At 47.0% G+C, this 13,907-nt stretch overlaps 1 protein-coding gene across 1 annotated transcript in view; it reads left to right on the forward strand.

Moving 5' to 3' along the window:
* Nucleotides 1-470: 470 nt before the first annotated feature.
* The window catches only part of LOC135310874 (Golgi phosphoprotein 3-like), a 38,247-nt gene continuing 24,810 nt past the window's right edge, over nucleotides 471-13,907 (forward strand). Inside the window, exon 1 of the mRNA XM_064439964.1 lies at nucleotides 471-872. Coding sequence (XP_064296034.1) covers nucleotides 660-872 — 213 coding nt within the window. The 5' untranslated portion in view covers nucleotides 471-659. The remainder of the gene's footprint in view (nucleotides 873-13,907) is intronic.

Consider the following 13,907-nt stretch of genomic DNA (forward strand, 5'->3'; position numbering starts at 1 on the left):
CCTGCGGAGGCTGCACGAGGAAACAGACATGGTGTTGGGGCTAAAAATGAAATGAAGCAGACTTAAGGGTGTAAATAAGGCACTTTTAAATAAAAAAAAAAAATTAATTTAAGAGTGTACTACCCAACCCCTGGGTTATGCCATGGCATGCACCGGCCGGCCCCCCTCCCTCCGCTCTGCCCTGAGTGTTGGATTAACCGTCCTCCACAGCCTCGGGTAACAGTTAATAACAAACCAACAACGGCCAGCACCGCCCGTACTCCCTGCGGCCGAGGGGACCGCATTCCCGGAGCGCCCCATCCCCACCTCCTGTCCCACAAAAGGCTCCTCCCGCCCGCGGCCCTTTCCGGCCTCTCGCCCCCGCCTAACTGCGACTACATCCTCCGCTGACATCAGCTCGTGCCGCCATATTAGAGGAGAAGCTGCCTCTGCCAAGCGCGGCTATTGCAGGGAGGGGGGGACGTCGGCTCTTACTGTCTCTGCTTCCGCCTCCCTTGCTGCGGCCGAGCTCTGCTCTCCAAGGCTCCTTCCGGCTGGCTGCTGCCCCGGTGCGGATACGGCAGAGGCAGGAGCGGCTCCCGTCCCTTCTTCTCCCCTCCTGAACTGTCGTCAAGTTCTCCTCCTCACGTTTGGCCTTTGCTCTCCCGCCGCCTCCAGCCATGACTTCTCTGACCCAGCGCAGTTCCGGCCTGGTGCAGCGCAGGACTGAGGCTTCCCGCGGCGCTGCCGCCGATAAGGAGCGGGGAGTGGGGGGAGGCCCAGAGGATGAAGGCCGCCGGGACGAGCCCGGCGACGATGAGAAGGGCGACTCCAAGGAAACGCGACTCACCCTCATGGAAGAGGTGCTGCTCCTGGGCCTCAAGGACCGTGAGGTGCGGATGGGGCCGTGGCGGTGAGGCTGGGGCGGGCCGAGGTGAGGGGCGCTGGGAAGGGAGTGGCTGAGGAGTCCCAGTGGTGCTGGGGGGACCCTGGGGAGGGTGCGCACGAAGGGACACCGGTTCTTCGGGGGTTTATAGAGGTTGTTGATGGGGAAAGGGAGCCTCAGTGGCGCTAGAGTGCGGGTGGGATGGGGGCAAGGACGCTGCTTGGTGAATGTTTCTGTGGGGTTGGGGCAGAGGCGTTGCTGGGGTCGGGGACTGATGTTGCTAGGGGTAGGAGCGCATGCTGGAACAGGCTCGGGATTTTGGAGGAGGTGGGGAAGGTGCTTGGTTGTTGGATGAGAGGGAACCTGGTGGAGATTTTGGATCACCCTTTGGATGTAGGGCTCGCAGAGGGGCTTTGAGATGCTACAAACATTAAAGAAGGCAATGTAAGGCTTGGGGGAAGATGAGGACCTGGAGTCTCTGACAGTATCGGTGGTTGATTTGGAGGCCCTGGTCAGACCTGTGATATCTATACTCACCCATAGCTCTAATGTGGGAGCCTTGTCTACTTCTATGTATTTTGTCAGACACAAATGTATGGTACTTACGGGATTCTCAGGTGCTTTAAGATGCTTAGCAGCTGTTTTTAATAAGACTAACACATGTTAAAAATGCCTTAAACTTTTTTGGGAGATATGTTTGACGAAAATGGGCCTTGAATAATGAGAACTGTGTAAAAATGAGGAAATGGCATGATTATGTAATTCTGTGTTTTTACTGAATTTATAGCTTAATTGGGTGTCATGATACTCTGAATAACAGTCACTGAGAAAGGTATACTTCTACCAGTGTGCTGGATTTTTTGTTTCATTTGAAAGAGGTAATCAATATAAAAAGCACTTACACTAGAGAGTCAGTCCTGTCACTTTAGTTTGATATGGTGTATAGCAAAGCACAATATGCTTTTAGATAGGAGTTTATTTCAGATATAAATTATACAGTTGTGGTTCAGCCTCAGTCGGCAACTAAACACCAGGCAGCCGCTCGCTCACTCCCCCCACCCCTGTGGGACGGGAAAGAGAATTGGAAGAGCAAAAGAACTTGTGGGTTGAGATAAGCACAGTTTAATAAATACAATAAAAATAATAATTATAATAATTATAATGATAATAATAACAATAATAAAATAAAATGGAAAAGGAAAAGAAAAAAAAAGGGAAAAACCAGAAACGCAAACGACACAGCCGCTCACCATCCACCGATCGACGCTGCCTGTCCCCGAGCCATGATTGCTGCCTCCCTCCCCTGGCAAGCTCCTCCCAGTTAACATACTGGGCATGATGTTACATGATACGGAGTATCACTTTGGCCAGTTTGAATCTGCTCTCTTAGCTGTGCCCCCTCCCTTCCCAGTTTCTTCTGCACCTGGCAGAGCATGGGAAGCTAGAAAAGTCCTTGACTAGTATAAGCGCTGCCCAGCAGCAACCAAAACATCTGCGTGTTATCAACATTGTTTTCATACGAAGTCCAAAGCACAGCACTATGCCAGCTAGAGTGAACAAAATTAACTCTATCCCAGCTAAAACCATGACAGTATCCACCCCTTATTCCATATCATGTACATCATACTCAGGTCCCATACTATACAGTTTCAGTAACCCCTACCTGCCTTCTCATCCTTTAATAGAATATACAGATTTCATTTATCATTCCCCTAGTCTATGGACCACCCCTGTAAAATGTCCGTAAAATATCCATTGAGTTAATTTAGTCTATGATTTTGGTTCCATCTATTGTACGATTCTTTCAGAGATGTGGGGTGTGTAGTGTTGGATTGTTGCATGCTGAAGTCAGTCCTCGTTCCATCACCACTGCACTTTGCTTGGTTCAATGAAAGTTCATTTTTTATTAATTTGGGAGATTCCCACCATGATACTGTTGATATGGCATATAGCAACCATAGTAGTGATGACATACAACATCAGATAGCAATTAACAGCATACCATTCTATTCATTGGCTGTTTTCACCCAAAATTAAATCTCCTTGAGGTACACACTGGACTCCACCATCCTCCCGCATCACCCACCAAGTGCACTCAGGTCCTTGAGCAAAAGCAATCCCACGAATGGGTTTGCCTTTGCCTGAGGCAGGAAGAACCCAGACTGTTTTCCCCAACATATTTTTTTACATGCACTACAGGGACTCTATCTCCTTCCATAGTACGTATGGGTTGTGATCGGGCAGGGCCAGCTCGATTGGCAGACCCCCTTGTGTTGACTAACCAGGTGGCTTTTGCTAAATGTCTATCCCAGTGCCTGAATGTTCCACCCCCATTGCTCTCAGTGTAGATTTTAACAATCCATTGTACCGTTCAATGTTTCCAGAGGCTGGTGCATAATAGGGGATGTGATATACCCACTCAATACTGTGCTCTTTGGCCCAGGTGTCTATGAGGTTGTTTCGGAAATGAATCTCGTTGTCTGACTCGGTTCTCTCTGGGGTGCCATGTCTCCACAGGACTTGTTTTTTGAGACCCAGGATAGTGTGCCGGGCAGTGGCATAGGGCACAGGATATGTTTCCAGCCAGCCAGTCATTGTTTCTACCATTGTAAGCACATGGTGCTTGCCTTGATGGGTTTGTGGGAGTGTGATATAGTCAATCTGCGAAGCCTGCCCATATTTATCTTTCAGCCGTTGTCCCTCGTACCACATAGGCTTTACCTGCTTCGCTTGCTTGATTGCAGCACATGTTTCACATTTGTGGATAACCTGTGCAGTAGCGTCCATGGTCAAGTCCACCCCTCGATCACGAGCCCACCTGTATGTTGCATCTCTCCCTTGACGGCCTGAGGTGTCATGGGCCCACTGAGCTAGAAATAGTTCACCCTTATGTTGCTAGTCCAGATCCACCTCAGCCACTTCAATCTTGGCAGCCTGATCCACCTGCTGGTTGTTCCAATGTTCTTCAGTGGCCCGACTCTTGGGGACGTGAGCATCCATATGATATACTTTCACAGCCAGATTCTCTACCCGGGCACCAATATCTTGCCACAGTGTGGCAACCCAAATGGATTTGCCTCTGTGCTGCCAGTTGCTCTGCTTCCACTGCTGTAACCACCCCCACAGGGCATTTGCCACCATCCATGAGTCAGTATAGAGATAGAGCACTGGACACTTTTCCTTTTTGGCAATGTCAAAGGCCAGCTGGATGGCCTTTACCTCTTCAAACTGGCTCGATTCACCTTTTCCTTCAGCAGTTTCTGCTACTTGTCGTGTAGGACTCCATACAGCAGCCTTCCATCTCCGGTGCTTTCCCACAAGACAACAGGACCCATCAGTGAACAGAGCATACTGCTTTTCATGTTCTGGCAGTTTGTTATATAGTGGGGCTTCTTCAGCACGTGTCACCTCCTCCTCTGGTGATATTCCAAAGTCTTTGCCTCCTGGCCAGTCCATGATCACTTCCAAGATTCCTGGGCGACTGGGGTTTCCTGCTTGAGCCCGCTGGGTGATCAGTGCAACCCATTTACTCCATGTAGCATCAGTTGCATGGTGTGTAGAGGGGACCCTCCCTATGAACATCCAGACCAGCACTGGCAGTCGGGGTGCCAGGAGCAGCTGTGCTGTAGTACCCACCACTTCTGAAGCAGCTCAAACCCCTTCATATGCTGCCAATATCTCTTTTTCAGTTGGAGTATAGCAGGCTTTGGACCCTCTGTATCCCTGACTCCAAAACCCTAGGGGTCGACCTTGAGTGTCCCCTGGTGCTTTCTGCCAGAGTCCCCAGGTAGGGCCATTCTCCCCGGCTGTGGTGTAGAGCACATTTTTTATATCTTGTCCTGCCCAGACTGGCCCAAGGGCTACTGCATGAACTATTTCCCGTTTAATCTGTTCAAAGGCCTGTTGTTCCTCACGGCCCCATTTGAAATAATTCTTTTTCCGGGTCACTTGATAGAGAGGGCTTACGATCAGACTGTAATCTGATAATGCGTTCTCCAAAAACCCACTGCGCCCAAGAAACCTTGTGTTTCCTTTTTGCTAGTTGGTGGAGGCATGGCTGTTATTTTGTTGATCACATCCATTGGAATCTGATGACGACCATCTTGCCATTTGATTCCTAAGAACTGGATCTCTTGTGCGGGTCCCTTTACTTTGTTTTACGGCAAAGCCAGCCTTCAGAAGGATTTGGACTATCTTCTTCCTTTCTCAAAAACTTCTTCTGCTGTATTGCCCCATATGATGATGTCATCTATGTATTGTAGGTGTTTGGGAGCTCCACCTTGTTCCAATGCATTATGGATCAGTCCATGGCAAACGGTAGGACTGTGTTTCCACCCCTGGGGCAGTCGGTTCCAGGTGTACTGGACACCCCTCCAAGTAAAAGCAAACTGTGGCCTGCACTCTGCTGCCAGTGGGATTGAGAAGAATGCATTAGCGATATCATTTGTGGCATACCACTTGGCTGCCTTTGACTCCAGTTGGTATTGAAGTTCTAGTATATCCAGCACGGCAGCACTCAGTGGCGGCGTGACTTTGCTCAGGCCACGATAGTCTACTGTTAGTCTCCACTCGCCATTAGACTTCCGCACTGGCCATATGGGACTGTTAAAGGGTGAGTGGGTCTTACTGATGACTCCTTGGCTCCTCAGTTGGTGAATGAGCTCATGGATGGGAATCGGGGAGTCTCTGTTGGTGCGATATTGCTGCCGGTGCACTGTTGCTGTAGTGATCGGCACCTGTTGTTCTTTGACCTTCAGCAACCTGCAACAGAAGGGTCCTTTGAGAGGCTAGGTAAGGTAGACAGATGTTTAATTTCATCTGTCTCCAAGGCAGCTCACTTCGGCCTCCAATACAGTTAGCTCCTGGGTTCCCCCTGTCACTCCAGCAATACTTATGGGTTCTGCCCCTATATAGTTTGATGGCATTAAGGTGCACTGTGCACTGGTGTCCACTAAAGCTTTATACTCCTCTGGGTCAGATGTGCCAGGCCATCGGATCTGCACAGTCCAGTAAACCTGGTTATCCCTTTCCTCCACCTGGCTGGAGGCAGGGCCACTTTATTCTTGATTGTAGTATTCGTCACTCACTTCCTGTAAATATGAATCACTAGTGTCTCTATTAAGGTCAGACAGAAAACCAGCGCTTCTGCTCCTTTGTCTGGGGAATTGCTTACTGGAAACTGGAGCAGCAGCTTTCCTGGAGAAACCCCCCTGATTGTTTTCCCTTGCAGCTCACGTACCCGTGTGTCACGATCCACTGTTGGGTTGCACAATTTGGTAGAAGTTGAGCCCCCTTGCTTTCTAACCAACCTCAGATAATTCTAGGTGGCTAGGGGCGGCTGGGCTTAACTTCTGAGCGATGTTCAATTGGATGTGTTTTCGTGACCAGGTTTGTTGTATTCTCGGGAACAGAATTAAGACTCAAAACGGAGTCAAGTGCCAAGTCACTTTATTTGGCCGTCAACAAGTATGCAAGAGAAAAGGAGAGAAAGATAAAAAAAAGGAAAAAGAGAGAAAGAGTAAGAGTTACAATAGCTACCACCATGGATCTGCGGCGTCCCATCAGTCCGATGTATCTTCAGTCCGGTGGGGGAACTTTCCAACTGGTCTCTGCTGGTTCTGCCTTTTATAGCATTGTCCTGTTGCATAGTCAATGAGCTGTTTTGCATAGCCACACCTCCCACTTGGCAGTGGGGCGCACGTGCAGTATCGTCACTAGAGGGTGCTTGACGGTTCCAGAGGGTTCCAGGGGGTCCAAGCCCCCCTCCCATATGTCGTAAGGTGTCCCTGGGGCCAGGCGCATGTGCAGAGGACTGGGCCTATGTGCTCTGAGACAACAAGGTATAGGTATATACCTATGTTCCTGTTGGGTAGAACCTCCTCAGTTGCCGTCGTGGTGAAGCCTTGGTAGTCAAGCCATTCTGCCGACAATGTTGAGACAAGTTTCTAGTCCCTTACACCGTGCCTCTAGGGTCGAGGTAGGTTTTCCATCCCACTTCATGTCCTCTCTGTGGTCACCCAGGTAAAACCATAGGGGGCCCTGTGGTGTGTATCCTCTCTTTTGAGCAAAGGGACACTTATTCCTAATGGCTGAGATACTGGTCCATACTGGTGGGGAGTAGAACATCCTCTTCGAGCTGGTGCACCTTCTGGGACAGTGTCTCCACAGCTGAGATGAGGGAGGAAGAGAGATTTGCTTTGTAATCCCAGAGTCTATTAATCAACTCCGCCACTGTTGGTGCCTCGATGTCTTTCCAGGACATTATTGCCAATGAGTACCCATGTGTTGATGGTGCACTGTACAAACTTCCACCACATGGGTTGTGTGCACTGGGCTTCATCTGGATCTTTGGATGACTGTTGATCGTCCAGGTCACTATAAATCACCTCAAGCACGGCTAATTCCCTCAGGTACTGGATACCTTTCTCCATGGCCATCCATTTTCCTAGGCGAAATACAGTATCTTCTTTGAAGGGGTACCTTTCTCTCACACCTGACAGGAGTTGCCTCCAGAGGCTGAGGGCTTGTGTTCCTTTTCCAATTGCTTTGTCAACGCCCCCTTCCCTAGAGAGGGATCCCAGTTGTTTGGCATCCTTCCCCTCTAATTCCAGACTACTGGCCCCATTATCCAAGCATCGGAGCAGCCAGGTGACAATGTGCTCACCTGAATGATGGCCAAAACCTTTTCGTATATCCCGCAACTCACTCAAGGATAGGGATCAGGTAGTTTCCATTTCTTGTACGAGTTTCTTGTACCTGGTGGCCTTCTATGACAAAGTGACTTGCCTGGCTGACATGGGGCAGGCAGTGGACATTGTCTACCTGGACTGCTCCAAGGCCTTTGATACGGTCCCCCCCCAGCCTCCTCCTGGAGAAATTGATGTGTTATGGCCTAGATAAGTGGTCTGTGCAGTGGGTGGGGAACTGGCTGACAGGGCACACCCAAAGGGTGGTGATAAATAGCTCTTTCTCAAACTGGCAACCTGTCACTAGTGGAGTCCCCCAGGGATTGATATTGGGCCCAATGTTATTCAACATCTTTATAAGTGATCTGGATAATGGCATCAAGTGTAGCCTGATGAAGTTTGCAGATGACACCAAGTTGAGTGGGGAAGTAGACACTCCAGAAGGGAGAGCTGCTCTGCAGGGAGATCTGGATAGGCTGGAGGAGTAGGCCAGCAAGAACCTTACGAAGCTCAACAAGGACAAGTGTAAGGTCCTGCACCTGGGAAAACATAATCCAGGAGTGCAGTACAGACTGGGATCCACCTGGCTGGAGAGCAGCTCTGTGGAAAGGGACCTGGGGGTCCTGGTGGACAGAAAGCTCAACATGAGCAAACAGTGTGCTGCTGCGGCCAAGGCAGCCAACAAGATGCTGGGTTGCATCAGAAAGGGCATCGCCAGCAGAGAGAAAGAAGTCATTATCCCACTCTACTCAGCGCTTGTCAGGCCACACCTGGAGTACTGTGTACAGTTCTGGTCCCCACTGTACAAAAAGGATGTGGACAGGCTGGAAGGGGTCCAGAGAAGGGCCACCAAGGTGATCAAAGGACTGGGGAGCCTGCCATATGAGGATAGGCTGGGAGAACTGGGTTTGTTCAGCCTTGAGAAAAGGAGGCTTAGACGGGATCTCATCACCATGTATCAGTACTTAAGGGGCAGCTACAAAGAAGATGGAGACTCCCTTTTTACAAGGAGTCACATGGAGAGGACAAGGGGGAATGGACACAAATTGCTCTTGGGGAGATTCTGATTGGACACAAGAGGAAAATTTTTCACAGTGAGGACAGTCAACCATTGGAATAATCTCCCCAGGGAAGTGGTTGACTTGGTCACGTTGGACACCTTCAACAGTTGTCTGGACAGGGTGCTGGGCCATCTTGTTTAGACTGTGCTCTTCCTAGAAAGGTTGGACTAGATGATCCCTGAGGTCCCTTCCAACCTGTGATGCTTCCTGTTCATCCTCCTCTTTTTGTGATGGCCCTGGTTCTTCTTAATCTCTTTCTAAACAAGTTGACTTTCTCTTCCAAGATTTCTTCTTGAGTATAGGGGCGACTGATACTGGCATGGGTTGGTCCTTTGATTTAGCTGCAACGCTTGTCACTGGGGTTGGAGTAGCTGCAGTGTCTGTCGTGGGGGCTTGAGTGGCCATTGTGCTTCTCACTTTCCTTGTCTTTTTCTTTTTACATCCAGAGGCCTTCTCTTCCCCTTGGGGGTACTGAAGTGTGTAGGCATGAGCCAGGCCCCAGCACATTGCAGTGATTTGTATCTCTCTGGAATTGCCAGGGTGACAACATAGTTTCTCCAAATAGTCTACTAATTTTTCAGGATTCTGCACTTGTTCAGGAGTGAAATCTCAAGACACTGGGGGTGCCCACCGTCTTAGGCATTTGCCCATACTATACCACATACCCTGCCATGCATAGCTGTCGAGCCTTGGGGCAGACCTCTGTTTGATATTCTTAAATTGCTTATTAACCTTAGACAGAACTGACACTGTCTGTCAAAGCAATACCACCAAATGTATCTTAACTACCCAAGGATGTTCAAGATACTGAATACCAACAGATGTATATTAACTACCTGAGAGTGCAATAGCCTGTTGCTATAGGAGTAAAAAACACTTACCAAAATAAAATACTTTGCTGTATTAGGTTAAAAGTAGTATTGCAGTAGGATAGGTCAAAGCCACAGCAATAGGGAGGATATTCTGTAGAAGTACTGATGCATCTGAGGTCATCGCTTCCAAAAGAAGGGAGTGATAAATCTTAAGCTAGCTTATTTAAAATTGACAGCTAAGAGATGAGTACAGGTTGGTTTGTTCATTACAGCTCTTATAGACGTCTTATAACTCAGTCTCATAGAAAAGTGAAAGGTTGCTAGGTGGCTGTGCTCTATAACTGATGCTCCATTTAAGTTTTTTTTACCTGTACGGGTTTTTATGGTTGGGGTTGGGTTTTTTGTTTGTGTGTTTTTCTTTTCTGTGTTTTTTTTTCTCCTCCTTTTTGGAGTTCTCCCGGTACAAGTTGGGAATCTATTAAAATGCAGCAGTGCACACAGCTGTTCCTGTCCTCTGTACAACGTGCCACGACTAAACAAATTGAAGCAGCTATAGAGACATGGCACCTACTTTTGTAGTTCAGATAATTATATTTAGTAAGATAAAATACTTATTTGATCTGTAACTAATTCCTTATTTGCTGAAAGAAAACTCATGTAAAGTATGCCAAAATAATTGCCATGTACTGCAGTCTGCTGCAACAGTAAATATTTCTGGGTTTGTTTATGCTTTTGCTGGTGAAAACTAAAATGTCATTTTTGAGAGTGAAGTAATGTTAAATCACTTTGTGAGGTACAGAAATTCTCTTGGATCTTTGCTTACTCATGTTGGGCTTTCAGAAACTTTACTTATTGCTTTAGGTTTAGTGTTATGGCATAGCTTTTTGTCTGAATAGTTCATGTGAAGGTTTCCAGCTTATGATACTTTTTGTTGTATTGAAATAAGTTATTAGGGAGCCAGTTTGCCTGCTTCAGATGTGCTGTTTTGTGTTGATCAGATTAGTGCTAAAATGTAGTTTCTTTATTTTTCTTACAAATCTGAGTAGCTGGATTTGTTACTGAATTTTATATTTTAATCCTAAAGAGATTTTTCTGAAAGGTGAAATAGGAATTTTGAAAACATTCAAAATACAGGTGGCATTTTCCATGATCTTAAGGTTTAGCTTTGTGAAATTCATATTATGATGCAGAAGTCTGGGATTTTTTGCCTGTGTAACAAATTACCGAGTTAGTCATCTTTGTATCTTTTTAGTATCTCTTTTTTTTTCTTTTTTTCCTCCCCCCAAAGTTTCAGCAACAGCCTGAATGTCAACTCAAAAGCTCCCAAATGTTGCTGGAAAACTTCTGAGACAAATGAGTAAAACATGAAGAGGCATCTACTGTCCTTGACAAAGGTGTGCTTTTTCTCAAATCATAGAATCGTTTAGGTTGGAAAAGACCTTTAAGATCATCGAATCCAACTGTAAACCTAACACTGCCAAGCCCACCACTAAACCATGTCCCGAAGCACCCTGTCTACAGTCTTTTAAATACATCCAGGGATGGTGGCTCAACTGCTTCCCTGGGTAAAATGTTCAGGGCCTAATAACAACAAAGTATGTAATGTCTGTGATGAAAAATTCTTTCATAGTTGTCTACCTTTTTGGTCTTTTTTATTTCATGTCCATATATAAACTACAGGCTAGCAGAAGATAGGAGGTGTGGGAGGAGGAGTACCAAACTTCTGTGTGCTACAAGATGCAGTAAAGTGCCTCTTTACTGTGCTGCTGAGTAAAACCTGCTTTTGGGCTCTTTGGAGGACAACATGCTGATTTGGAAGCAGCACTTTGGATACAAGTTGACTTTGTGTTGAAACAGTGTTTATATTTCATGGTTCTGCATGCAGCTAGTGTGGTTATCCCTACTCTTACAGCATGGCTAATTGGTAATCTATATTATTTATTCATTGATTGCTTCTAGTGTAGCGTAGTCCCTTCTTTCATGTCAAGCTGCCTAGTGTAGGACAAAGTTATATTATTGCAGGTGTTCTTTGGTACTAAAGTGGCTCAAGTACTGCAGCGCTTATCTCAATTAGTTAAGCTATGGTAAAGGACCTTCTTTGCAATGCTAAATTGACCAGGCTAAGTGTTACAGTTACAGTGCCACAGTTAAGTATTACTTCCCCCCTTCCCTGTGTTAAACAGAGCTTGGTAGGCATGGACCAGGCCCCAGCACATTGCAGTGATTTGTATCTCTCTGGAATTGCCTGGGTGACAACATACTTCCTCCAAATATTCTACTAATTATTCAGGATTCTGCACTTGTTCAGGGGTGAAGTCCCAATACACTGGGGGTGCCCACCATCCTAGGTATTTGCCTGTACTGTCCCACATGCGCTGCCACCCATAGCTATCAACCCTTGGGGCAGATCTCTGGATGATATTCTTAAATTGCTTATTAACCTTAGACAAAACTGAAACAGTCTGCCCAAGAAATAACAGATGTATCTTAACTACCCAAGGATGCTCTCAAGATACTGAAAAGTTGTTGTAATGAAGGAGGAGACATTATATAAGATGGTAGCTAAGGTGCCATTCTGTATTTCTTTCATATAAAACCTCTCAGGGGAGGAGGTATAATTGCTAATTGCCTCCATGAGGTGGTACCCAAAGCACAGTAATGGCTTCCATGCAGGTCCTAAATAACCGATAACGGTCAAGGCCAGTGTTTTAGTAACAAATCTCCTAGGCAAAACATCTCTAATCACTGCAGAGAACAGCAAACTACAAAACCCAACAGCTATCTTTAACAGGCACAGCAAAAACAGGAGCATGGTGTAGATCTGATAAACTAATATGGAGAACAGATGAATCAATGCTGTGACCAGCAACTGTTATTATCTCAAACCCTTTGTGCCCCACATTGGGCAACAAAAAGGGCTGTTGTGGTTTAGCCCCAGTCAGCAACTAAACACCACACAGCGGCTCGCTCACTCCCCCCACCCCTGTGGGTTGGGGGAGAAAATCGGAAGGGCCAAAGTAAAAAAAACTTGTGGGTTGAGAGAAGAACAGTTTAATAACTAAAATAAAACAGTAATAATAATATAATGAAAAAGAAAATAACGAGAGAGAGGTGAAACCTTGGGAAAAGGGAAGAAAACCAAACAACAAGTGTTGCAACTGCCAACTACTGGCTGACTGATGCTGCCGATCCCTGAGCCGTGATCTCTACTTCCCCCAGCCAACTCCCCCCAGTTAATATACTGGGCATGACATCATATGTTATGGACTATCCCTTTGGCCAGTTTGGATCAGCTCTCTGGGCTGTGCCCTCTCCCCTCCTGGCTTCTTGTGTACCTGGCAGAGCATGGGAAGCTGGAGAAGTCCTTAAGTAATGTAAGCACCACCTAGCAACAACTAAAACATCTGTGTGTTATCAACATTGTTTTCATACTAAGTCCAAAGTGCACAGCACTAGGCCAGCTACATTGAAGAAAATTAACTCTATGCCAGCTAAAACCATGACAGATTGTTAATTTTACATTTCTCTATATTACTAGATGCCAGTCAGCTGTATAGAATCATTAAGGTTGGAAAAGATGTCTAGGATAATCCAGTCCAACAGTTAATCCAACAGCACCATGCCTCCTAAGCCATGCCCTGAAGTGCTGCGTCTACATGTTTAATACCTCCAGGGATGGTGACTCCACCACCTCTCTAAACAGCCTGTTCCAATGCCAGACCACTCTTTCAGTAAAGACATTTTTCCTAATATCCAATCTAAACCTCCCCTGATGCAGCTTGAAGCCATTTCCTCTTGTTCTATCGCTAGTACCTTGGGAGAAGAGGCCAACACCCACCTCACTACAACCTCCTTTCAGGTAGTTGTAGAGTGATAAGGTCTCCCCTCAGCCTCTTCTTCTCCAGAATAAACCACCCCAGCTCCCTCAACCTTTCCTCATAAGACCTGCACGCCAGACCCTTCACCAGCTTCGTTGCCCTTCTTTGGACACACTCCAGCAACCCAATGTCCTTCTTGTAGCGAGGGGCCCAAAACTGAACACAGTATTTGAGGTGTGGCCTCACCAGTGGTGAGTACAGGGGCATGATCGCTTCCCTGCTCCTGCTGGCCACAATATTCCTGATACAAGCCAGGATGTCGTTGGATGCCTTGGCCACCTGGGCATACTGCTGGCTCATGTTCAGCTGGCTGTCAACCAGCACCCCCAGGTCCTTCTGCACTGGGCAGATTTCCAGCCACTCTTCCCCAAGCCTGTAGCGTTGCATGGGGTTGTTATGACCCAAGTGCAGGACCTGGCACTTGGCCTTGTTGAACCTCATACAATTGGCCTTGGCCCATTGATCCAGCTTTCTCCTCATCCTTGGTGGCAATGTTTCCCTCCGTGTCCAGTAGAGGATGGAGATTCTCTTTGCTTCTCTTTTTGTTGTTAACGTATTTGTTAAAACATTTTTGTTATCCCTTACAACAGCGGCCACATTGAGTT

The sequence above is a fragment of the Phalacrocorax carbo genome (genome assembly GCF_963921805.1).
Source record: "Phalacrocorax carbo chromosome W unlocalized genomic scaffold, bPhaCar2.1 SUPER_W_unloc_4, whole genome shotgun sequence".
Taxonomy (NCBI): domain Eukaryota; kingdom Metazoa; phylum Chordata; class Aves; order Suliformes; family Phalacrocoracidae; genus Phalacrocorax; species Phalacrocorax carbo.